This window comes from Nyctereutes procyonoides, unplaced genomic scaffold (assembly GCF_905146905.1).
Source record: "Nyctereutes procyonoides isolate TBG_1078 unplaced genomic scaffold, NYPRO_anot_genome, whole genome shotgun sequence".
Taxonomy (NCBI): Eukaryota; Metazoa; Chordata; class Mammalia; order Carnivora; family Canidae; genus Nyctereutes; species Nyctereutes procyonoides.
In genome coordinates, this window is record NW_026575052.1 from 39,693,816 (window position 1) to 39,718,403 (window position 24,588).

The 24,588-nt window shown below is 36.4% G+C and overlaps 1 protein-coding gene across 12 annotated transcripts in view; it reads left to right on the forward strand.

The window, feature by feature from the left end:
* PDE4D (phosphodiesterase 4D) overlaps window positions 1–24,588 on the forward strand; it is a 1,377,381-nt gene that overhangs the window by 1,341,758 nt on the left and 11,035 nt on the right. For 11 of the 12 annotated variants that reach the window (XM_055331396.1, XM_055331395.1, XM_055331402.1 and 8 more), the window contains 5 exons: window positions 16,521–16,614; window positions 17,967–18,139; window positions 18,741–18,839; window positions 19,694–19,858; window positions 21,116–21,215. In XM_055331396.1, coding sequence (XP_055187371.1) covers window positions 16,521–16,614; window positions 17,967–18,139; window positions 18,741–18,839; window positions 19,694–19,858; window positions 21,116–21,215 — 631 coding nt within the window. Of the gene's footprint in view, window positions 1–16,520; window positions 16,615–17,966; window positions 18,140–18,740; window positions 18,840–19,693; window positions 19,859–21,115; window positions 21,216–24,588 lie in introns of those variants that run through there. The other variant, XR_008665246.1, reaches the window with a different exon arrangement.

Sequence of the window (24,588 nt, forward strand, 5' to 3'; positions counted from 1 at the left end):
AGTACCTTCACTGCCAGACTAAGCCTGTAACTCTTCTGTCGCTTCACTTACATCCTCCAAATCTGTACCTCCCCCAGTCTTCTCCATCTCAGCAAATGGCACAAGCGCCCATCCCAGTCACATGCTGATCATACCAGAAATCTAGGGACTGATTCTTCCCTTCTCTTCACCATAGTGTTCATTCAGTTCATCGGGTCTGGTCAGCTTTTCCTCTCCTCTTCTCTCTGCTCTGGCCCTCTGTAGACCATTCTCCACAGAGACCTTTTAAAAACGTAAATCACACTACATAATTCAGAATGGTTCAGTGATATCCCACATTCCCTGCATGAGTTACAAGGACCCACATGATCTTTATTGCCTTGACGTACTTTTAATCTGATTCTGTGTACCTGTCCTCCCTCATCCCAGTTGTGTTTCTCCGTTCTTACTGGGAATGCTCTGCCCCAGATTTTCTGGCTGGTTCTTTCTAGTCTATTGGGTCTCATGTCAGGTACCACCTTCTCAGTGCTGCTTTTCCTGACTGTTTAGTTGAATAGTCAAAGATCGTGGTATCACATTACTTCTTTCCTTCTATTCTGTATGTCTCCTGCTCACTTTTTGTCTTTTTCCCCAAGAGTTCACGATTTACATGTTCAGGGAATTCTTCTGTGTTTATACTGTATCTTCCATGCTGGCACATAGTAGCCATTTAATAAGTAATTATTGATTGATAAGTATTCTAAAACAATTCATTATCAGATACTTAAAGCCTTTTGCTTTATACAGAATTATCGATTTTCTTTTCTATTTTCTATTTTTATTTTCTTGAGACTCTGGTATTTTTGTTTGGTTTTATTTGTTAATAAATGGGAAGGGAGCAAAGTGTCAGGTAGTAGAATAAGTTTGAAAATACTAGGTTCAACAAAACAAAACAGGGTTACACATATTATGGTCTTTTGCAAAACCTTTACTATGCTAATGTATACAGTCTCCAAGAAGGCTAGCACTATGTCAAAAGTTTATTTGACACTGGATGTCTTCCTTGAGAATTATCACATCAGACTGCTGTTCATTATAACACATTCTGAAAACTGCTGCCTTAGAAAAACCCATCATAACAGGGAGAAAGACACACTGCTATATTGAGTACAAGGAGGCAGATTTATACTGACTATAAGGAGAACAGGCTATCAACCAAGGACTCAGGAAAAAAAAAAACTATGAAAAAGTGATGGATGCATTCAAAAAGAATATAGCAGTTGGGACTATTGAGTTTTCTGCAAACAGCTCTTCCTGCTTTATTGGATATTTTTTATCTCTAACAACTGGCACTGTGACCTAGAGTGAAAAGACAATAAATATCTATTGACCGTTCATCAGTGAGTGAATAAAGGTGGCCCAGGATCACTATTAAATCATTACGTTAAGATGATTTGTTTGTTTAAGAAAGCATGAAAATATCTGAAGTATTCTAGGGAATGTTTCGTTCCAGAGAATTAAAAGTAAAATATTATTACTTATGAGAACATTTCACCTGTTACTATATTGCCTAAAGGATTTGAATAACTAGGAATTTACTATATATTCCATTATTCAAAGCTAACATTGACCCTTACTAGACAAAATCTATGCCTATTTAAAAAAAATAAAAAATATATATGCCTATTTGAGATATAATGGTGGAGCTCTTAGAGTAAAAATGTTATTTTACTGTATATAATTATGTTTGAGTTTGGTGAGTTTTTTGCTTTGTTTCAGAGCCCAACAAAGGGCTCAATCCATGACTGAGCTGAAATCAAGAGTCAAGAGTCAGACACTTAACCTACTGAGCCACCCAGGCGCCTCACACTTGAGAATTTTGTTTCATTTCTCTTTAGACAAATTTGGAATCAAAGTAATTGGGTAACATTACCTAACATTTTTTAAAGTCAAGTTTTGAGTTATAATTTACATATGGTAAGATGTCCACTTTTGAGATCTAGTTGAGTGCATTTTGACAAATGTATATAATTGGATAACTACCACCATAATCTAGATATAGAATATTTTCATCACTCAAAAAGAGTTCTCATACTCCTTTTGTACTCATTTGCCTCTCCCTACCAGCAGTTGCTGGCAACCAGTGATCTCATTTCCCTGTAGTTTTGCCTTTTCCAGAATGTCATATGAATAAAATCATACAGTTATAAAAAGCCTTTTGTCAGTGGCTTCTTTCACTTTGGGTAATGCTTTTGAGATTCATACACTAATAACACTAATAACTAATAGCTAGTTATTAGTGCATGTATTAGTAATTTATTTTTATTGCTTTCTAGTGTTTTATGGATATACCACAATTTGTGTATTCATTTGCCAGCTGATTAACATCGGGGCTATTTGCAGGCTTCAACTGTTATAAATAGAATTGCTGTAAACATTCGCATATAGACCTTTGTTATGGACAAATGTTTTCATTTCTTTTGGGTAAATAACTAGGAGTGGGCTTGCTGGAACATGTAGTGAATGTAATGGTTAACTTTATAAGAAGGTGCCAAACTATTTTCCAAAGTTGCTAGCCCATTTTGCAGTCCTGCCAGCAGTGTGCATGGGTTCCATTTGCTCTGCATCCTGGCCAGCAGTTTTGTATTGCTCATATCTTTCATTTTAGCTATTCTAATATGGAGTAGCATTACATTCTGGTTTTAATTTTTACTTCCTTAACGACTAATGATGTTGCACATCTTTTCATGTGCTTACTGATCTTTTTAAGTTCTAAGAATTTTTATAATTCCAGATAAAAATCTCTATCAGATACATATGTTACACATAGATTTTTCTACAAGTCTATGGCTTATTGTTCTATTTTCTTACCAGTTTCTTTCAAAGAGAAGTTTTGATGAAGCCTGGTTTACCATTTTTGTCTTTTATGTTCATGCTTTCTTGTGTTCCAAGAAATCTTTGCCTGTCCCAGGATCACAAATATTTTCTACATTTTCTACTAGATGTATAGTTTGAGATTTTAGATTTAGTTCTAGGATCCATTTTGAGTAGATGTATACTATCATGGTGCAAAGTAAAGATGGAAGTTCATTATTTTGTGAATGGATGTCCATGTATTTAAGTGCTGTTTGCTGAAAGGAATACATAGCCCAAGTTTTTAACTTAAAATTAATTTAAGATCTACAATAAAAATGGTGTTGATAAAGGACTAAATATGTATTTCCAAAAATCTGCCTATTTGCTTCTTTTTTTTAAATCATTGCTTTAGGAGAAAGGTAGTCTCTGTTTAAATTATTTTCACAAAGCACAGCATGAAATACAGAGGGAATATTAGTATTTTATGGTGATTGTGGTGGCCATCATAAACATGAAAAATTGGTATTAACTTGGGATGGTTTAAGTGAATTGGAGGTCCTAATTTTCCCTGTAAGTAGAAAATCTATATTCAGGGCACCTGGGTGGCTCAGTGCTTGAGCGTCTGCCTTCAGCTCAGGTTGTGATCCTGGGATCCTAGGATTGAGTACTGCATCATGCTTCCTGCAGGGAGCCTGCTTCTCCCTCTGCCTATGTCTCTGCCTCTGTTTCTCTCATGAATCAATAAATAAAATATTTTTAAAAAAGGAAAGTCTATATTCATGCAAGATTTTGTGTGTGTGTGTAGGCTTCATTTATGTGAGGTTTGTGCACCCATTCATTGCCTTAATTTTCTTCATTGAAACAAAAATCCTTGGTGGATGTAATAATGATGGTGACTGATGGTGATAATAGAGGTTTCAGCTAGATTTACTCAGTGGTTGTGAACATAGAAACTTTGGTATCAATTGTATATGATTCAAACTGTATCAGCAATTATAAAATACCATGCTAAGGAGACCATGTAGAAGCAAAGTTGCAGTACAGTTATCATGGGATCAGTTTGATGTTATTTCATCTTCAGAGTACTTCTCAACAAAAATGAAGTTTTTTGTATTGGAACTTTTCTTGTTTAGTAAATGCTAGAGGTGTTTCTTACTTTAAATAAAACTTTTGGTGAAAATTCTCAAACTAGGTTAATTGGAGAATGATCCTTGGCCTTTTCAGATGATTATTACATTTTAAAAATCATGCTGTAGTTCCTCTTAATCTTATGCTTCCATAATATTTGTTAGATAGGTTTTTGTTTTCTGAAACGTGTCAACGCTTAAGGAACAGAACTGTTCCTTAAATCATGTTTGGATCCATTATCACTAGAGGGCGGTAAACACAAATAGATTTAGTGGATTTACTTGAGTTAAGGTGGTTTTTGTAATACTGGTATTCATCAAAGAAAGTATAGTGTTTATAATGTAAAAATAGATTTAAAATTCTGTTAAACAATAGGTTACAGATTAATTTTGGATTACTGCCTGCCTCTAAAATTATTTTCGTAGTAAAAGCAAAGAAACACTGAGTGATTTTTGAAACATTGGTGTGTTAATAGTTATTGTATTTAAATTTAACATTTGAAGTTTCCTTTTGCCTCAGAATTCTTCAGGGGACATTTAGCAACTAGATTTGCATATGTTAAGCAAAACAGTATTGGATATGTGGCAGCCCGTTTCATACAGATTTGCTTCTTGATCAATAGTAATTCCTGCAACTTTGATCCTAAGTAGAACATATGTAAAATAAATATAGGTTGATTATAGAATAAAATGTTTTCCAAAGGTAATAGTCCTACTGAAAGCAGTGCTATTGCCAGGGAGATCCTTTAGGTTCTAGAAATCTAAGAGTTTTTAATACATTTATTTTAAATAATGTTTCTTGGGGATCCCTGGGTGGCGCAGTGGTTTGGCGCCTGCCTTTGGCCCAGGACGCGATCCTGGAGACCCGGGATCGAGTCCCATGTTGGGCTCCCGGTGCATGGAGCCTGCTTCTCCCTCTGCCTGTGTCTCTGCCTCTCTCTCTCTCTCTCCCTGTGTGACTATCATTAAAAAAAAAAAAATTAAATAATGTTTCTTTAATATGTCAAAGTAGTAATATACTATAGCTTAGAATTTATGTTAATAGACATATTGTTTATAGGCTCTAGGCTAACTATAGATTAATGGCCTGAAATATTTTTTTGGCAATTTAGTGTATTCTGTAGTCGGACAGCCTGGGCTTAAATCCCAGCTCTGCAACTTGGCTTTGTGACCTTGGATAAGACTCTTTGACTTCTGAGCCTCCGTTTTCTCATAGTTTGGTTTGCCTGTTTTTCTTTTCCCTTAATCAAAAATGTGTCTTATCTGTTTTAACATCTGTTGCAAAGTCACTAATTCGAGCAGTGGTTAGTAATATCAAAGACTTGACTCCATCAGCAGAATTTTAAGTATCCTGAAATATCCTAAAATACTCTAGAAAGTTTGATTGTGTGGGGTATCCTTTAAGGACTGAGTAAATGAAGAATAAAAGAGGATTGGGATCTAGAGATTTTTGAGGAGTATTATTAGGAAAAGACAGAAAAAGAGACTGAATGCTGAAGGAAATTATATATTTTTTAAATTTTAGTACATGCACTCATACATTTGTATATACAGTCATTTGGGTATTTGAGCACAGCAGACTACAAGTCAGTAAATATGGATTCTAGCAAGAGCATCCGTGTCTCAACCATAGCACACTCCCACATGTGAGTGTTCACTGTCTTACATGTTAGGAGCACTCATTTATCAGGTGAGGCTGCCTGTCTTTGGGCACAAGCTTCCTGACTTCATAGTTAGTAGGATCCATGCTGTCCAGAAGATCTGACCACAGTAATAGGATCACTGGTTCTTTATTTCAGGACAATGTAAAAGCAGCACAAAGATTTAAGGATAAATTAGGGCACTTGGTTGTCTTCATGTTCTTCATCTCAGAGTCATGAGTTTGAGTCCTACACTGAGTGTAGATTACTAAAAACAAACAAACAAAAAAAATTAAGATTAAGGATAAATGAGTCTATTCCTAAATTCATACCATTTATCAAGGAGTTTGTAAACACCTAATTATATAATGACCATCTCATAGACTATAAAGAGCAAACACTAAGAGAGACCTGGCCTGGCATGTCAGCCCTGGGACATGGTTATTGAATTTTTAAAAGTATCAATCTGTCTTTTCACCTTGAAGTGGGGATAATGGCTATCTTACCAGCATGTTGCAAAGGTTAGCCCTAAGATATGTAAAGCTCTTGGTGTATGTAAAGCATAGTAGGTGTTTAACAAATGCTGTAACAAATTCTGGTTTTCCCATTAAAACTGTCAGAAGCAAAGTCTGATTCTAAGAATTATATTTCTCTGACCTCATCCAGATTTCTCCTCTGGATTGTCTAGAATCTCTCTGCTACCTGCTACTACTGTGGCGAAGGGGAGGAGCGTCTAGGTGGGCTCTAATGATGGGAAAAGTGAAATGAATTTTAATTTAGCTCAAAGCTTAAGAAAGGACAGATTTCAGGAGCGCCTGGGTGGCTCAGTCAGTTAATGTCCACCTTTGGCTCAGGTCATGATCCTGGGTCCTGGGATCGAGCCCCTTGTCTTCAGGCTCCTTGCTCAGAGGGGAGTCTGCTTCTCACTCATGCTCCCCCCCCCTCTCTAATAAATAAATAAAATATTTTTAAAAAGAGAAGAAAGATTTCGTATTACCGAGAAATGTGGAAACCTTCTTTAGTACTTTTTACTTGCTGTTATTGTAATTATTGTTACTACTATTATTATTATCTCCTCTACTCCAGCAGATGAGGGGTTACAGTCCAATCATTTGTGCCTGTGGTCCACTAATTGTTTTGGAAAATGTATAGAAAGAATAAGATACCTTTCTTGCCCCTGAATGAGGAGGCAAATTTTAAGGCAATTGAAATAACTGGAACAGTGATTCTTAACACCAGAGAACATTTAGGAAGCTTCAGGATGCACTGGCTGGGGAGTCCTGCTGGCATTTCATGAGCAGAAGCCAGGGAGGCTGGGTGTTCTGAAATACAGGGGCTAGTCCTTCCCGAAGGAGGAATTGTTCCATGTCCCAATAAACCATTCAAGCAGGTGAAATATTCATTTAGGATGATCTGAGCCTAGACACACAGCTACTTTTTTATATAAATACAAAATACATTTTTAAAAAATATTTTATTTATTTATTCATGAGAGACAAGAGGCAGAGACACAGGCAGAGGGAGAAGCAGGCTCCATGCAGGGAGCCTGATGCGGGACTCCATCCCAGGATCATGCCGTAGGCTGAAGGCAGGCGCTAAACCGCTGAGCCGCCCAGGGATCCCCACAAAATACATTTTTTGCATGATTTTAATACACACACATTTTTTTTTCAGTAATGTAACCACACTGTATACTGAAGGAGAATTGTTCTTTGTTACATCTAGAACCTTTCAAGAGTCATTCACCATTTTGGAAGAAGATTGTCTTTCTCTATACAGTACTCCTAATTTCATTTCCAGGTTGCTATCATAGTCATGGTCATTCTCCATATGAGAAGAAGCAGAGCAAACACTTGCAAAGAATTTACTGTTAGTCCTTACAACAACCTGTAAGGTAGATGCTATCATTATTCTCATTTTCCAGATGAATAAACTGAGGAAGTTTAGATAACTTTCTCAATGTCTCACAGTTAGTGATAGTAAAATCTAAATTGACTACTTTATTATTTGATGTACTTGTTTACAAGCATTTATATTTTGTAGTGTTTAATATAATTTTATTTTTCCTTTATGTTACTGATAAGCCTACCATATGGATTTTTTTTTAAGTGTCTACATAGGGATTATTTAGTATACGTATGGGTGTATTTAGTGAAGTGCGTATGTTAGGTAAGTAGGAAATTTCAATCAGGATAAAAGTATTTGTTATAAAAAGAAAGAAGTAACTTAGTTTGAAGTTAGTCAAAGAATAAAATAGAATGATGAATGAATAGAAAGTGTAATTTGGAAGTAAATGATGTTTTATGAAACACTTTGCTCTTTGGAAGCTTGCCAAGCATGCTCCCATCTCAGGGCTTTTAGTCATGGTGTTCTCCTCACAAGACTCCCCTTTCTCCACTGCCTTAGATGCTCACATGACTTGCTCCTTCTCTTTCTTCAGATCTCTGAGCATATGTCATCTCTTCAAAGAGGCTCTTCTTGATCATTTTATACTATAGGAACCTCCATCGCTAACATTCCATAGCCTCCTTCTCCTTTCTTTTTCCCCATTGACTTACCACCACATGACGTAGTGTATATGTGCTGACTCAGTTGTTGACTGTAAGCTTCAGGTGGAAAACCTTGCTTTGTTCACTGCTGTGTCCTCGTTATGGAGGACAGTGCCTGGCAGATAGTAGGAGCTTAATAAGTATTTATTAAATAAAGGAGCGAGTGCAAAATAGTGTGTGGAGAAGGGCTGGGATGTTTGTTTTCGAGATGTATTTTGAATGATTTAAATCTGACTTTTTTCTGAAAAACCAGCTTGAAGGAGATAGTAGAAGAAAAAGGGTATTCTAGGCAGTGAATTCAGTGAAAATTAAAATAGAATTGAGACTGTTAAATGATAGAGCTAGTAACAGAGCATGAGTGTAAAGAGCTGCTGGAGATAGGCTTGGAGTTGGGAGGTAGGGTCAGAAGTTGTCAGTATGGAGCACATAGAGGCATAGAGGAATACGGATATGATGAGGCAGGTGATGCTGAGTTGTTAGGTAATAGCTTTGGAGTGAGGCTGAGGCTGGATTTGAGAAAAATTGGCCTGGCAGTAGAGAGAAGTATGGGATTAGAAGGAGACAAGTCAAAGAAGATGAGCTAAGAAGCAGTTACGGTGTTTTCGGTCTGAGACACACAGTGATGTGATGCAATTAAAAGAAAACGTAATAAATTAAACACACGCACACAGGGTAAGCCTGGGAGTTAAAAAATCCAGTCACCATAATGGGATAGTTATCAAAATCTACATGATCGTTTTCATCATCATCATCACCTAATACCTATTTGTCACTATTTACCAGATGTTGTTTTAAGTGCTTTGCACATATCATCTCATTTAATCCTCATACTAATGGTTCTAGGTATGCATTGCTATAAAACAAGTCACTTCAAACTTAATAACTTAAAATATCAATTTGCTATTTTTAAAATTGTTTTGTGGGCTAACTGGGTTTGCTTAGACATGCTCACTTTGAGTCCCTTGTGTAGTTTTAGTCAGATGGCAGCTGGGGCTGGAGTCTTCTAAAAGCTCCACTGTCAGAATGACTAAGATGGCCTCTTCACTGTCAAGTCTGGTTCTGGGTTAGGATGGCTGACATAGCTAGAGATTGTCTGGGCGTGCATCTGCTCTCCCTCTCTCACTCGCTCTCACTCGCCCCCCCCCCCCCCACTCTCGCAGCAGTAATGTTAGCTTGGGCTTTCTTGTGACACGATGATTTTAGAGTAGTCAGACTTGCTAACAGGGTGGCCTAGGGATCCTAATAGTGCATTCTAGGCAACCCAGGTGAAAGCTTCAAGACTTCTTGTGACAGCCTCCACTTCTTGTGATAGCACTGCTTGTTGGTTATATAAGCCAGCTCAGATTCAGTGCAGGGTCGGGTGGCTCATTAGGAAGCACCTTTGGAGACTAGCTATCATAAAAACCCAATTTTACAGAATGAGAAAACCAATGCACTAAAAGGTGAGATTTGTCAAAGATTATGCACTAAAGGAATTGAACTCAAAGCCTATGTACTTGGTACCTGGGTGAACTTGGGAAAATAATTTTCTCTCTAGGTCTCACTTTATGTGGAAATGAGGGGATTGGAGGCGATGATACTGAAGATGCTTTCCATTTCTCTCAGGCATTAAGCCCTTGGATTTAGATGATGGGACTGGGGATGGCAAAGAACAGTAAATGAAAAAAGCATTTTATAAAAGATAAAACATGATGATAAAGTTGATGGAGGGACGGTGATGTAGATGGGGAACACATCAGGGTTATTCAAGGATCCAGTGAGATGATTTCTGTTAAACCCCTAATGGTGGCTGACTCACATGAAATGCCTGATGAATGGTAACAAAGAGTCGGGGATTTCAGTCTGTGACACTGGGAAAAATATCACCCCACTGACTAAAATGGGAGTGGTTATAGTAAGAACTACTTTAAATAGAATAATGCTGTATTCCTCCCGGAGCCACCGTTAGCACCTTTCCTAACTTTGCGTGCAATCACGAAAATGTTCTCTCTTGGTCAAAATACAGATCTCCAAACCTGTACGGGGGACTCTGTCCTCCTGAACCATAACCAGAGCTCCAGCTTTCAGCACACCTGCCCCTCCCGCGTCAGAAGGATCATAAATCGTCCCCACTCTTAGATTTTTTAAGACCGTGGAGCTCAGTCGCTGTAACAATAGAAACAAAGGGAGCCGAGAACGGGGGAAGAAGTGTGGTTCCCACTGTGAATCCTGCACCCCGCTGAGCCTTGCGGCCTGGGCCTGGGCTCTGGCGTGGGCGGGCGGAGGGAGACCTGCTGCGGGCCCGGCCGCCGGGCGGGGCCCTTAATGCTGCGGGCCCTTCTCTTCGGAAGGCTTTTATTTTGAAGTTAGAGGGGAGGATATTAAAATGCGTAGGAAAGACTCCACAAAGATTGGCAATCCCTATTTAAGAATGAACTGTGAATGTCGAGGAGCTTTCTGGTCGTTATTCATCATCGGCGAGAGGGAAACCCCATTCATCTTTCCAGGCGGCAGCCTCCGCTGTTAGGGATCCCATTATTAAAGGGCGTTTGCCCGAGGGGAGGAGGCAGGCCCCTCCGGAGGTTCGCTTCTGCCAATCGCGGCGCAGCCTGCCCTGAGTCCCCGCCCCCCCGCCCTGGGAGCCCCGGGGCTGGACTGTGATTGGTGCGCAGGCGGGCTCTTGTGGGCGGGGCTTCTTGTCGCTCTCCCTGGCTGCCCCGCAGCTCCTTATTTGGTAGCTTTTGACAGAACTAGTCTTTCTTGCAGCTGAGCATCTTGACATACATTATTCATTAAGCCCTGGAGCTCCGGGAGAAAAAGATGCAGACCCTTAGATCGTTAGATATTTCTTTATCACGTGAATTTTCTTTATTCAGAATAGTTGTAGAAGCCTGTTCCATTCTGGAGTTTGACAAATGGCATGTGTTCAATGGGAAGACGGCTGGATGGGATCTAATGCAGGGCTTTCTGGTCTATACTTAATTACCCCAGATCTTTAAAAACCCACCCTCTGTGGCTTGCGGATATTGTTAAAAGTGTCAAGGTTTTGAAGATATACGTGTTTTAGAACTTACTGTCTTTTTATATAATCAATTAAAAATGCCTGAAGCAAACTATTTACTGTCAGTGTCTTGGGGCTACATAAAGGTAAGGTTTATTTAGCTCCTAATTGCTGATTACATAACGGAGAGTTTTAATAGACTGCAATGGAGTTAAGCTTTCTTAGCAATCTTATTATTTTCCTTAGATGTGAGCTACAGAAGAAATACATGTTTTCAGTGGTCAGGATAAGGAGAAATTGTATGACTTTTATTAGTTGTAGTTTGTATGTTAAAATAGCTTTTCAATGTGCAGTGGTTCTTCTCTTTGTCATGGGGTATAGATTTGAGTTGTGCTTTTAAATATCGAGGTAATCAAACAAAATAATTGGAAATAACCACTTGCACTGGTGTATGGGTTCCAGTTTATTGTAGCACTTAAAGTTTATGAAAATTAATTTTAACTCTTTGAAAAAATCTATACCACTTTAACCTGATGAGTATTTTTTTTTCCATCTTAGGATATAAAGCTCTAGATGACATTAAAAATTGACATTACTTAACTATTTAAGTGATATATTATTAAAATGAAAACTTGATTATCTTTTTGTAAAACTGGAAGAAATCTAAGTTCAGATGATACTGCTACTTTTGTTAATGTCAGGAAATGAAGTAATACACTCTGAATTTCCTAAGATTCTGTTCTGTTGGCATCCTCTTGCATGCCTCATGGAAATACTAGCTTCAGGATCTGATCTCTGTAATAGAAATGGGTAGAGAAACCTTTTTCAGTCCTAACTGAAGCATCACTTCAGAACTTAAAATCTATTCTGGAACATTTGAGCCAATCAAAATACATAATTTTTAAGAATCCTTTTATGTTACTTTAAGGAGTCTTAGACTGAAATATTTTTCATTTCTTTATTTCTTTTTAGAGGAAAATAACCTCTTTGCTGTGAGATTTTCTCGCATTCTAAGAAAACTTATTTCAGTTTTCATTGTCCAAGGAGTCATGATTCCCCACTTTTAAATCGATGGATGGCCCAGATTTTTTTTTTAGTTGTTTCTGAAATATTCAGACTCCCATTATTTGAATTTTGTTAGCCACTTTTGGCTTAAAAGATTTTTTTTTTAGTACAGAAAAGTATAGAAAGTAATAAGTGAAAATCCCATAATCTCGCTAGAACTCATCTCTTGGTTTTTAGCAGCTCATATTTGATATGTTTTTGAAGGGCTTCATATTTGTATTATGACTATGAACAACACTTCCAAGAATCTAAATAAGGAATTAGAGAGCTTACATTTTTGAGAAAAATTTTTGCTGATCAGCCTTGTTTATGTTTTAATAATATACTGCTAAAAACACCTAAGAAGGGCATTTTGACAGATTTATTTTTATACAGCCAATGTATTTTGGCTTTTCATGCTGATATCTACTGAACTTGTGATATATCACGGTGTAGCATATTCAAATGATTTTTAGCAGAATATTGACCAGGATCAGTGATGGGGTGGGGGGTAAGCATTTTCTTAATGTTTGACCTTTACCACCTTCTAAAGTGTATACTAGGAGAATGTAAAATGTACCGAGGATATTGGCATATAGCGATTATATATAAGAATATTCTTATTTTATTTTATTATTTAATTTTGCTTCATTAAATGTAGAACATAAATTGGAAAACAGGAGATTAAAAAGGGAAATACAGAATTTATTTCAATTGCATTTTCACTTTCCTTTATGCTTCACATGGTGCACGCAGACATTCTTATGCATAATGAGAACAAAGGATTTGAAAGCATTAACTTAAATATTCCCATTTTTCATTGTTGGCACAATAATTCCATATATTATTTCATACTATTTAGACCAAAAACTATCAGAATAATTCATCAACAAAGTATTTAGAGGTCACCTTTTAAGATATCTAAATGCTCAATTAAATTGTTCTGCATCTTGCAACCGGTTTTTTTTCCTTAAATAATTCTGTATTTTATCTCTTCTAAACCTGTAAATTGAAGACTGTTCAGTGTTCTAGGAAAAACATTTTATTACCTTTTCTAATCATTTTCCTCTCATAATTTGGTAAAGTTATCCTAATAAATGATATGTAGTTACCTTAAATGAGAGAAACTCCACACTTACATTTTTAAATGATTATTGAATTGTTTTAGTGTCTTATTCTTTAGCAAAGCCAGCTCTACATTCCCAAAATCATACTGTAAGACCAGTTGAGAAAGCACCGATCATAATTTTCGTGGTTATTATTTTAGCTTCCCTGGAAGTTTTATATCAACAGCAAGAAAGGGGAGCAATTTTAATTCCTTTTGGAAAATGCTCTTATGTTATCACTTAATTGACTCTTTGAAAGTTGTCTTTAAGAAATCTCCCACACCCTTTTCCTTGGGAAGAAAGAGAACTGCTTAAAATACTGTCTCTTCTAATCATGTTAAGAGGAAATGTTGCCTTTCTTAGAGCACCTGACAAACCTTGGCAGGGATATAGGTGTGCACTGAAGGGTTTCTCCACACCACACTTCTGGGTTTTGAACAAAAGCATAAGGGTAGTCTGGGATATATGTATATGGACAGATATATTCAGTACATGTGCAACCTGTAATTTCTCAGTTTGTAGAATAGATTTCCTTTCATTGGCATTTTTTTTTTGCCTCAGTTATCTGTATATCGACTGGGTGTTTATATTATTCCAGAGAATCCAATAATTTGTGTTGCATATCTGCAGGTACCATGCAATTTTTCTGCTGAGCATATGACACATATTCCACATAATAGATTGCTTCCAAGCTAGAAGGTAGTTTTATGGTAAAACTGGGTCCCTATCTAACTTTTCCAATTGCACCCTCCCCTACCCTTCAAGCTTATATCATTTTTTAGTTACATGGAGATAAATGCATGGAGGGCAGATGGACAGCAGCTGCTGTATATATAGACTGACAAGGGGCTAGGAGTGACTGAAAGCCTTGCGGAGCATGCCCCGCCCTCCCCAAAACACATTTTGTCATGACCAGGCAGTTCTTTTAGTTCATAGCACAATTTCAGGTTGCAGAGATATTTCACTCAATATATGTTTTAAATGTTTAGCAGAGTGTCTTTTGATCTCGTTTTGCCTAAAGAGTAGATTTTTCCAAGAGTAAATTTCATTTGTTAAGGATTTACTTACTTTTGGGCCTTGCTCATTGTATTCTTGTTATATACACATATATTTTATTGTTATAATTTTGAAGGATGTCTATCATCTCCTGTGTGAATAATATCCTAAATTATTTTTTGGAATGGGTAGTGGAGCTACATACACACACACACACACACACACACACACATATGTGTGGGCATAACTATAGTCAGATCTTCCATCGATTTGTCCTGCAATGATAAAAATCAGCTATCACTATAAAAGGCCCAGGGAACTGGGAGAGAGAAGAAACTCAATATTAAGCACCTGCTATGTGTCAGGCAAAATACAAGATACTTTCTATTAGCTCATTTAGTTGCTTAATAGCCTGTAACTTAACTCAATATTACTATGAAAAATGGACAGAAGGTGTTTTGAACACTATTATAAATGTCTTCATGAATATTCTTAGGAGGCCCAAATTTTTCCCAGCCGATCATATTGTATAATACTGAATGAAAAGAAGCAGCAGCCTGTGTTTTTTATACTGCATGATGCCAATTTAAAATACATACAAACATGGTGGGAAAAAAGACATAGATGGAAATATAGGTAATTATCAATGGTTACTCTGAGCATTGGGAATATTCATTATTTCTATTTTTTTCTATATAGCTTTCAAGATTATCTATGTCATGGTGTCATGTATGCATTTTATAATCAGAGAAAAGTTATTGAAAAACATGAATTAAAAAAATGAATTAAAAAAATGAACTTTATGTCGTGAGTTTGAGTGAGAATAAGCTCCCTAGACCTATAAATTAGCAGCCAGAAAAATTATTATTGCTTATGGCCAGTTCTTCAGTTTTGGCTGCAGGAGAATGCTAATACACATTTCTTATATCCAGCAGTCTGTTGAAATGTTTTTATTGATCCCTTTCAGTACTTTGTGATAAATTCCTATACCTAATCTAAATGGTCGAGAAGATTGACTTTGGAAGTGATTTGCCAAATAATCTTGAGTTAAGACACCTTGGTATGAATTATCCAGAGAAGTAGGATTTTTTCTTAAAATCTAATAAACTAATAATTAAATACTGAGTTAGAAATTATATTTCAAACGTTACTCAATGGTAAATTCACTACTCTCTTTTCCCCAGACTTAAATGAGAATTTATGGTGAAATTTAAAATTCTAAAGTCTACTGAACATTAGAGTAAAATGTATTTGACTTTTTTTGGTCAAGTATCTAATAGTAATCTATATAACAGGAAAAAATACTGTTTCTGTATATTAAGAGAAATATTAAGACTTACTTAAAGGATCATTTGGGCTATTTTGGGAATCAAGAAAACATGGTAAGAAACAGGTGATGGATGGAAAAACATAAAGTCTTGGAGAATCTTGGATTTGGGTAATGCCATGTTTTGCTTATGAGATAATCCCAGTGTTTCTTAGGATAAAATGGGCACCATGGCATGGTAAAATAAATTGTGAAGTAATGAAGTTGAGTATTGAAAATTGACCTGTTGTGTATTTATGTGACTTGAGAGAAATGGATTGCTAAATCCCATAGATGCTGAGAAACAAAAAATCTTATACCTTCTATTTGGAAAAAAAACTTTAAAAAGGAAAAATTATATAGTATCTATTCAAATATTTTACTTCATTGTTCTGAAAGAGTACTCAAATAAATGTATTCATTTTTGCTTTGGGGTAACAAACAACATTTTAACCTCTGACCAGTATACATACTCATTTCTGCAAATGACAAATTAATTGATACATAGTGTTCTATTGTGTGGCAGCACATATATTGTGTGCCTATAAATTAGGTTTTTTTTCCTTCTCTAAATACTAATAATATACTTTAATTTTTTATTCCTTTTTTTCTTCTTAATTAATGTCATTGAGTGCCTAAATCTGTGTTGTGCAATATAGTAGCCACCAGCCACATGTGGCTATTTAAATTTAAATTAAATAAAACTTAAAATTCAGCTCGTCATTTTCATTAGCCACATTTCAAGTGTTTGATAGCCACATGTGACTAGTGGCTACAGTAACAGCTCAGATTCTAGAACTTTCCAACATTGTAGAAAGTTCTGTTTGATGTCACTGATCTAAACTGTCAGGACAACTTAAAAATTCATGGGCATGTTTTCTGTATCTTACAGTATCGTTATGTTACCTCACTTGTATTTTCCTCTTAAGTTACTTCATTTTATTTTTCTGTTTTTCAGTTTAAAAGGATGCTTAATCGGGAGCTCACCCATCTCTCGGAAATGAGTCGGTCTGGAAATCAAGTGTCAGAGTATATATCAAACACATTCTTAGGTGAGAATAATAATTTAAATGCAATTTTAAAGTTTTCTTTTTGAGTTTGTTTTTGGGGCACCCCAGGTAGATTGGGGCACCAACTCATTTTGGAAACCATTTGTTTTCATTCATCCTGTTGATAATTTGAGTGTCTAAGCCTCTAAGCTTTGGACTCTAAGGGGACAAAGTACATTTTTTATCTTTTAGCTTTATTCAGGGTGTTAGGGATTCCCTGGATTAAAGTTGTAGGTTGCCAGTTTTTCCAAAGCACTAAACCATAAAATGTTTTAGATCTATGCATTCATTTAACAAATTCTTGTTAAATTCCAGACTTTGCTGGGCATTTCGTAATGGTAAATTACAAATGGTCCCTGCCATCAATGAGTTATAGTCTGATGAACACCACGCCTGGTAGACTGAGGTAGATATAATACAACCACTAAAGAAAAGTGTGCTGGTGTTAATAGTTGACAGTGTAATGTACTGGGACACCACCCACTCCCTATCCACAGAATGAACATTCATTTAGTGAAAGTCAATAATGTGAACGTATCCTTGGTTTGAATTTACTTTCAAAACAATATTGCTCTAATATGTAACTAGTACTTTCACTAAAGAGACATTTATTGAACACATGCTTGTGCAAGGATGAGTTAGGAATTCGCTGCCTTGAAACAGTTGATGAATATACTGAGGTGTCTTATGTCTTTTATTTGAAAACAACAATTGAATCTGACAGTTACTTATCAGATGATACTGGAGATTTCATGTGCTCCCCTTGTTATATCATAACCATTATCTCACTATAGTGTATGGAAAATACAAAATTGTAGAAACAATGTAAGTCATTCAAATGTATTGTTTGTATTCTTACATTATGACACTTCAGTAAGCCATTAGGTTCACCCAGTGCTATTTTTATGTTTCTTGTATATGAAGTTCCTTCCTTTTTGAAAATAGGTTTAAAAACTGGGATCCTTAGTTGGCAAGAGCAGTTTCTAAGCCACCAAATGAATTTCAAACAGAGACAGTTGATGAACAGTGGAAATAGCCAATATGTTTAGCTTTTTCTGAATCTATCATAAGTCTTCCAAAAAAAATTATTAAGACATTCCATCCAAGTAGTAACCCCTGATACATTTGATGTTAATTATTTTACAGTGGGATTTATTTGCTCAATTTTGTGTTGGAAGGTATCATAATAAGCCCACATCAAATTGTAAATACTTTTCTAGAAGTGTTACTTGGAAACATTTTCTGGAGCATATAGTGATTGATTAAAACCTGTCTGGTTGTCGACATTATGATTTAAAAGTAACAACTCAGGTAGACTTCACAGTAAATGTAGAAACTTTTCTACATTTCTTCAGATAAGCAACATGAAGTGGAAATTCCTTCTCCAACTCAGAAGGAAAAGGAGAAAAAGAAAAGGCCAATGTCTCAGATCAGTGGGGTCAAGAAGTTGATGCATAGCTCCAGTTTGACAAATTCAAGCATCCCGAGATTTGGGGTTAAAACTGAACAAGAGGATGTCCTTGCCAAGGTAAGATGATTTTAAGGATCATGATCATAATATATTGGGAAGCTTTTTAATGAGTTTTGATTCTTTCTCTTTTAAGTAGAAGGACTAGTTCATCAATTTGTGGGGTCTTTTTGTTTTTTGTTTTTTTTTTTTTTACAAGATAGCAAAGTACTTTATAAAGCTCTTTACAAATTATTTGGGTTTTATTAATATGTGAATTTAGACAGTTTGTGTATGTGTTCATTACTTTCTTTTGTAGCTCCATTTGATTGACCTTAAAGAGTTAGAAGTCTTCTATCTTTTGGGTTTTCGGAGAATAGTTAAGGTTTTGTAAATAGATTTTATCTATTGAAGAAATGCTTTGAGATTGATAATAGTCAAGTATTTAAGTATGTTGTATTGTCAAAGGCATAAGGTCAAGCGATACTATTCAGTTTTCAGTGCATTTAATTGAGTTTACCTAAACGTTTGCCTGTATTTACAGGGTACATCCATTACACTTAAATTGAATCTTTTTTTTAAACCTAACACTCTATTAAAGTCAGTAATGTTTAAATAACTGTGTTCACTGGTTATATTCTACTTCTGCCTCCTAATTCTTTCAATCTTTCTCTAACCCCAGGAATTAGAAGATGTGAACAAATGGGGTCTTCATGTTTTCAGAATAGCAGAGCTGTCTGGTAACCGGCCTTTGACTGTTATCATGCATACTATTTTTCAGGTAATGTGGTAAAGTTCTATCACCTTTCCTTTATATGATGACGTAATGTCTCGTCTATGAAATGTATTTGTGTTTTATCTTCTTTACTAGTCATCCTCTTTTGCTTATTTTGATATTTTCTTATGTTCCCCTTTACCAAGGGACAGATAGATGATAACAAAGGTTGGAGTGTGGGTCAAATACAGCTAAACCAATTTTGTTATTTTTTCCCATTTAAGAAGAAGTCCTGTGAGAAAATTAAAGCAATCCATTAAAAAAAGAATTTAAAAATCATCTACATGACTCTGATTTGCATAGAGTGGTACTAGCTAAAAAATGAATAAGCCTCTTGCTAACTAACCTTAGAATATAATTTCTTCAATTGCTATTTTTTGTATTGTTATCTTCTATCTCTTCTTCTGCTCTTGTTGAGCTTTTGCTCCAGCTCAGGTTTAGGATACAAATGAGAAGTTGAGGCTGTAGACACCTTGTGACTGGCATGGCATATTCCAGCCCTAGAGAAAATGTTTAGTTACACATGGTGTGATACATTAGCTAAGTCAATGGTGTTGAACTGAAACTGCCTTCACGATTATGAGACACAGACACTTTTATAGTTGGCAGCTCATTCCTGACACCGTTCATCTTGAGGAAAGCAATGTGGTGCCCCAGGACCATCCTATCCTGGTTTTGTCTCCCAAAGTCCCTAGATATTCTCAAAGGGTTCCATTTCCCTTGCTAGACACTCCCAAGAGTGCTATTTCTATTTCTGGATTATCCATAGGTGACACTGGTGTGATTTTTCTGTTAACACACTCTATGGAAAAATTTTTTTATGTTAAAGCAAAATGTTAAAAGGATTTCCTTTCCTATAGGAGCGGGATTTGTTAAAAACATTTAAAATTCCAGTAGACACTTTAATTACATACCTTATGACCCTGGAAGACCATTACCATGCTGATGTGGCCTACCACAACAATATTCATGCTGCAGATGTGGTCCAGTCAACACATGTGCTGTTATCTACACCTGCCTTGGAGGTAAATCTGATTTCTAAAACTTTTAGACCACTAACCTGCTGCTACTCACAAGCGTTTCTTAAACTTTTATACTGAAGGGTGTGTGCAGGGCAGAAAATTAATGGTTTCACTGCCTTTTGCATTTATAGTTCAAAGGATGATATTACATATAAAATATAGACAGTGCTGTGATATTTTTCATAGAATTTTTCAAAAAAAGAAACAGATTAGGGATCCCTGGGTGGCGCAGCGGTTTGGCGCCTGCCTTTGGCCCAGGGCGCGATCCTGGAGACCCGGGATCGAATCCCACGTCGGGCTCCCGGTGCATGGAGCCTGCTTCTCCATCTGCCTATGTCTCTGCCTCTCTTTCCTTCTCTCTCTGTGACTGTCATAAATAAATAAATAAATAAATAATTAAAAAAAAAAAAAAGAAACAGATTAATTCTAGATTTTAAGATGTTCCATTAAATATTTATTAATCGGGATCCCTGGGTGGCGCAGCGGTTTGGCGCCTGCCTTTGGCTCAGGGCGCGATCCTGGAGACCCGGGATCGAATCCCATATCGGGTTCCCGGTGCATGGAGCCTGCTTCTCCCTCTGCCTATGTCTCTGCCTCTCTCTCTCTCTCTCTCTGTGACTATCATAAATAAATAAATTTAAAAAAAACAAAAACAAAAAAAAAACCCAACATTACATTAAAAAAAATATATTTATTAATCAATTTATTGATTAATATTTATTATCGATTAATATTTCCTTAATCATTTGGGGAAAGATTCTCTTGCTAATATATTTTATAGTTCAGATTGTTTTCATTGTAAAATTGTATTAATACCTCATCATCTGAATGAGTGATTCTCAGCTGGGGGTGGTTCCTCCCCTTTCCTCCTGCCTTGACACCCCCCCCCCCAGACATCGTCATCTGTCACAGCTTGGAGACAGATTCTTCTGACATCTCATGCTTCAGGCCAGGGATCCCGATACTGTGGTGCACAGGATAGCCTCCCACAACAAAGAACAATCTGGCCCCAAATATCAATTCTACTAAGATTGAGAGTCCCTGCTTTGAATGAATAAAAATAATTGGTCATGTCATTAATTTTATGTACATTTTCAGGACATCCTTAAACATCTTAAATACTTGTAAAATAAACTATTAAATATTTTGAAGCTTCATTTTGTTTTCCAACAAATTCTAGGAAGTAATTTTGCATTTGTATATATCTTTCATTGTATTATTACAGAATAGTAATGTTATATATATTGTCTGATTTTACAGGCTGTGTTTACAGATTTGGAGATTCTTGCAGCAATTTTTGCCAGTGCAATACATGATGTAGATCATCCTGGTGTGTCAAATCAGTTTCTGATCAATACAAGTGAGTGAAGTTTGTTTATTTTTGCAAGAAAATTTTTCCTTTGTAAGTTTTAGAATGACTGAGAATCTTTATAAATATGGGTGTTTCCAGATCCATAATGTTCTTTTGGGACGTGTAAATGCACATTTTATTGACAGTGTTTGTTAATATAACCTAGCTCTGAAAATTATCATTCTATCCCATGAGGATTATGTTGTTTGAAAAATATGTATTCCAGTACTTCTTTAGAAATAATATGTTAGTAGACATGGGTAATCAAAAGTGAAAGTTTACAGAAAGATTTAGATAGTTATATTGTCCCTAAAGTTTTAAATAAAAACAGGAAGAGTTATCTTTATCAGAATTAATGTTAAAACTTCCTCACTTTGTGGGAGGTTGTCATTTAATCTTCTTCAGAGGCTATGATTACTCTTTCCTCCTATACCACCATGCCCAGGTCTGTTCTTTCCTTTTTGCATCTTCTGTTGAGGGCAATAGGAACATCTCTTTGACTGGTTATCTCTTTTGATTTCTCTTTTATTTAAATATTTTAACTATAAAATTTTTTCATACCCATGACATTTCATCAAATAAGAAGTCAGCACTGGGCGCCTGGGTGGCTCAGTTAAGCATCTGCCTTTGACCTCAGGTCATGATCTCAGGGTTTTGGGATGGAGCCTCAGGCTCCTTGCTCAGGGAAGAGTCTGCTTCTCCTTACCCCCATTCCAGACCCACCCCTCAACTTATGCATGTGCTTGCCTACTGTCTCTCTCAAATAAATAAATAAAATCTTTATTTAAAAAAAGACATTACTGAATTTGGAAATAGGAGTGGTAGAGATTGTTTAATTTGGAGCATTCTCTGACACACAGCTTCATAGAATGTTTAGGCAGTGCTTGAGCTATGCCTTTGCAGAGGTTTTAATTTTACAGAATTTCTATTCTTTTGATACTTGAAGTTAATTGGTAAATGATTTAAATGTACTCTTATTTAATTTCCTCCCACCATGGCAGATTAATGTTATAAATTCACATTTACATACAAAAAAACAAATGCAAAGTTGTTAAATTATTTTTTTTTTAGATTTAATTTATTTATTTGAGAGAGAGCAAGAGAGAGAAGTGGAGGGGCAGAGGGAGAGGGAGAAGCAGACTCCCCACCAATCAGGGAGCCCGTTTCAGGAGGGCTGGATCCCAGGACCCTGAAATATGACCCAAGCCAAAGGCAGATGCTCAACTGACTGAGCCACCCAGGCACCCTGCTAAAGAATTTCTTATATCTATTAAAAATCTGCCCTTTTTTGCTTTGCATTTGTGGATAACAGCCTTCTAGTGACTAAAGAAGTCAAACTCTGCAGTGTCTTTTCATTCCCCTTTTATTCTCAGTACTTTGCTATAGCCAGATTTAAAGAGGCAATTTAAATGTAGCATCACTTAGAGAGGTTTAACTTAGATCTCTAATATTATTTACATCCATTTTTTATATCTCAGTCGCCTCTGGACTATTCTATAACAAAATGCACCTTAGTGACTCATTTTATATGTAGGAGGTTGGGAAAGTCATGGATTTCCTGAGAGGTGTGGTTACTCAAGTACATTTTAGAAGTTTGATTTATGAACTTATTTACCCAGGATTGGACAGAGGCTAACATCACAATGTTCCAGCTATCTTATGAGAACCTATAATGGGGTGCTTTCAAGAGTCATCTAGGCACCACTAAATATTAACACATAAATATTTATATACATCAGATGCAACTGTAGGAGTTTACAGTATCAGGGCTTAGGGTGGACCTGAGAAGAGCAGAGAGGTCATATAGTACAGTGTGCTGTATGCACTTTTCCTAAACCTGACCTGATTTATTATTTTGATTCTTATGCATGTCTTGTTATGTTCCTAATTTTACAAGTTTTTAAGAAATATATTAAAATTTTGTTTTAATGTCTGCCTTAAAAAAAAAAGTACACGTTTTTTTTCTTTAAATTAACACCAGAAATAGAGACTCGTGTGTTATCTTTGCATTTTACTCTCTATACAGTATTGTGTGTTCTCTTACTGTAACATTACAATTGTGATTAGAGGATAGATTAAAATAACTCACAATAAGTCACTATTTCCAAGTACTCTCATAGTTTTTTTGTTTGTTTGTTTTGTTTTTTTAAGAAAAATGAGAACCTGCTCTATGATTCTCTCTTGTGAACCCCCTAAGGTCAGATGGATTTAGGCTGGCGCTGGACTATGGCAGGCATTAGTGTACCCATGGAGTCTGAAATTTAAGCTAGCAAGGCCTCTATCCACAAATGAATCTGATGCTCTCCAAAGTTTGAGTCTCTCTGAGATAGATGATGAACAAATTTAGGGGATAATTATAAATTCAGTGACAGTGGCCTCTGGCATCTGTTGAAGGTCATTTTGCTGATGACCTGCCTGAGGTGGAAGGGTAATTCATCCAGCTTCTGGAAGTACTTTTGTTATTCAGTGATAGTATGATGATCTCCTTTCTCTGAGACCCCAGCAACGTTGGGAAGTTAACAGTTCCCAGAGCAGCTTTGGATTGCTAATGTTTTCTCGAGGATGGGGTGTGAGGAGGCTGTGTTATTCCTGAGAGAGTGAATCAGCATCATTCACCTGATACAGGAAAGTATCCCAGGGTTGATCAGGGCCCCTGGTCATTATGAGAAATCACTGCCTTGGTTTGCTTTTGACTAGGGGTCATGCCGGCAAGCATTTTATTTCAAGACACCGAAGAGGTTAATGAGTAACCAGTGACATAAGGAGGTTTTAACTTAACAGCATTCTCTAAAGAAGTCCCCCTCAGAACTTGTAAACTAGTAACAAATAGCATTGTGAAATACCATATCAAAATTATGTTATTATTTTTTTTGGCAGCAACCCCTCCCCCTTTTCTTTATAGACATTTAGGGTATGTTTTCTGTTTTTTTTTTTTCATGGATTGAGCCTCAGTGATTAGGTTTAGCACACACTCTCAGCTCTTTTACCTTGGAGCTGGTCCTGCCAACTTGTCCAAAGCCAAAGGTTGAATCTGTTTCTTTTAAGAGAGAAGTCTAAAGACTTCCAGTAATCACATTTACAAACCCAAAGTTGAGAGGTCACCTGTCCTATTTTAAGGAGGCTGTAGAGGTGCAGTGAGAGGGCATGGCCCCCTCAGGTAGAAGGGTTCTGGAGCTCACCAGGCTACTTCCCACTCTAGGCACAGCTTAGCTTCTTAGTTGTGATAGTACTTTCCATTACCTGTTCCACTTGTAGGTAGGTGCCAGATGATTGGTATTATGTTATTCATGGTAAGCATGCTGGAGGTTTTGAAAACAGAGACATAATTTCTACTGGGCAGAGTTGGTTAAGTTTTGTGAGTTATTTAGGGGGAGGAGGGGAA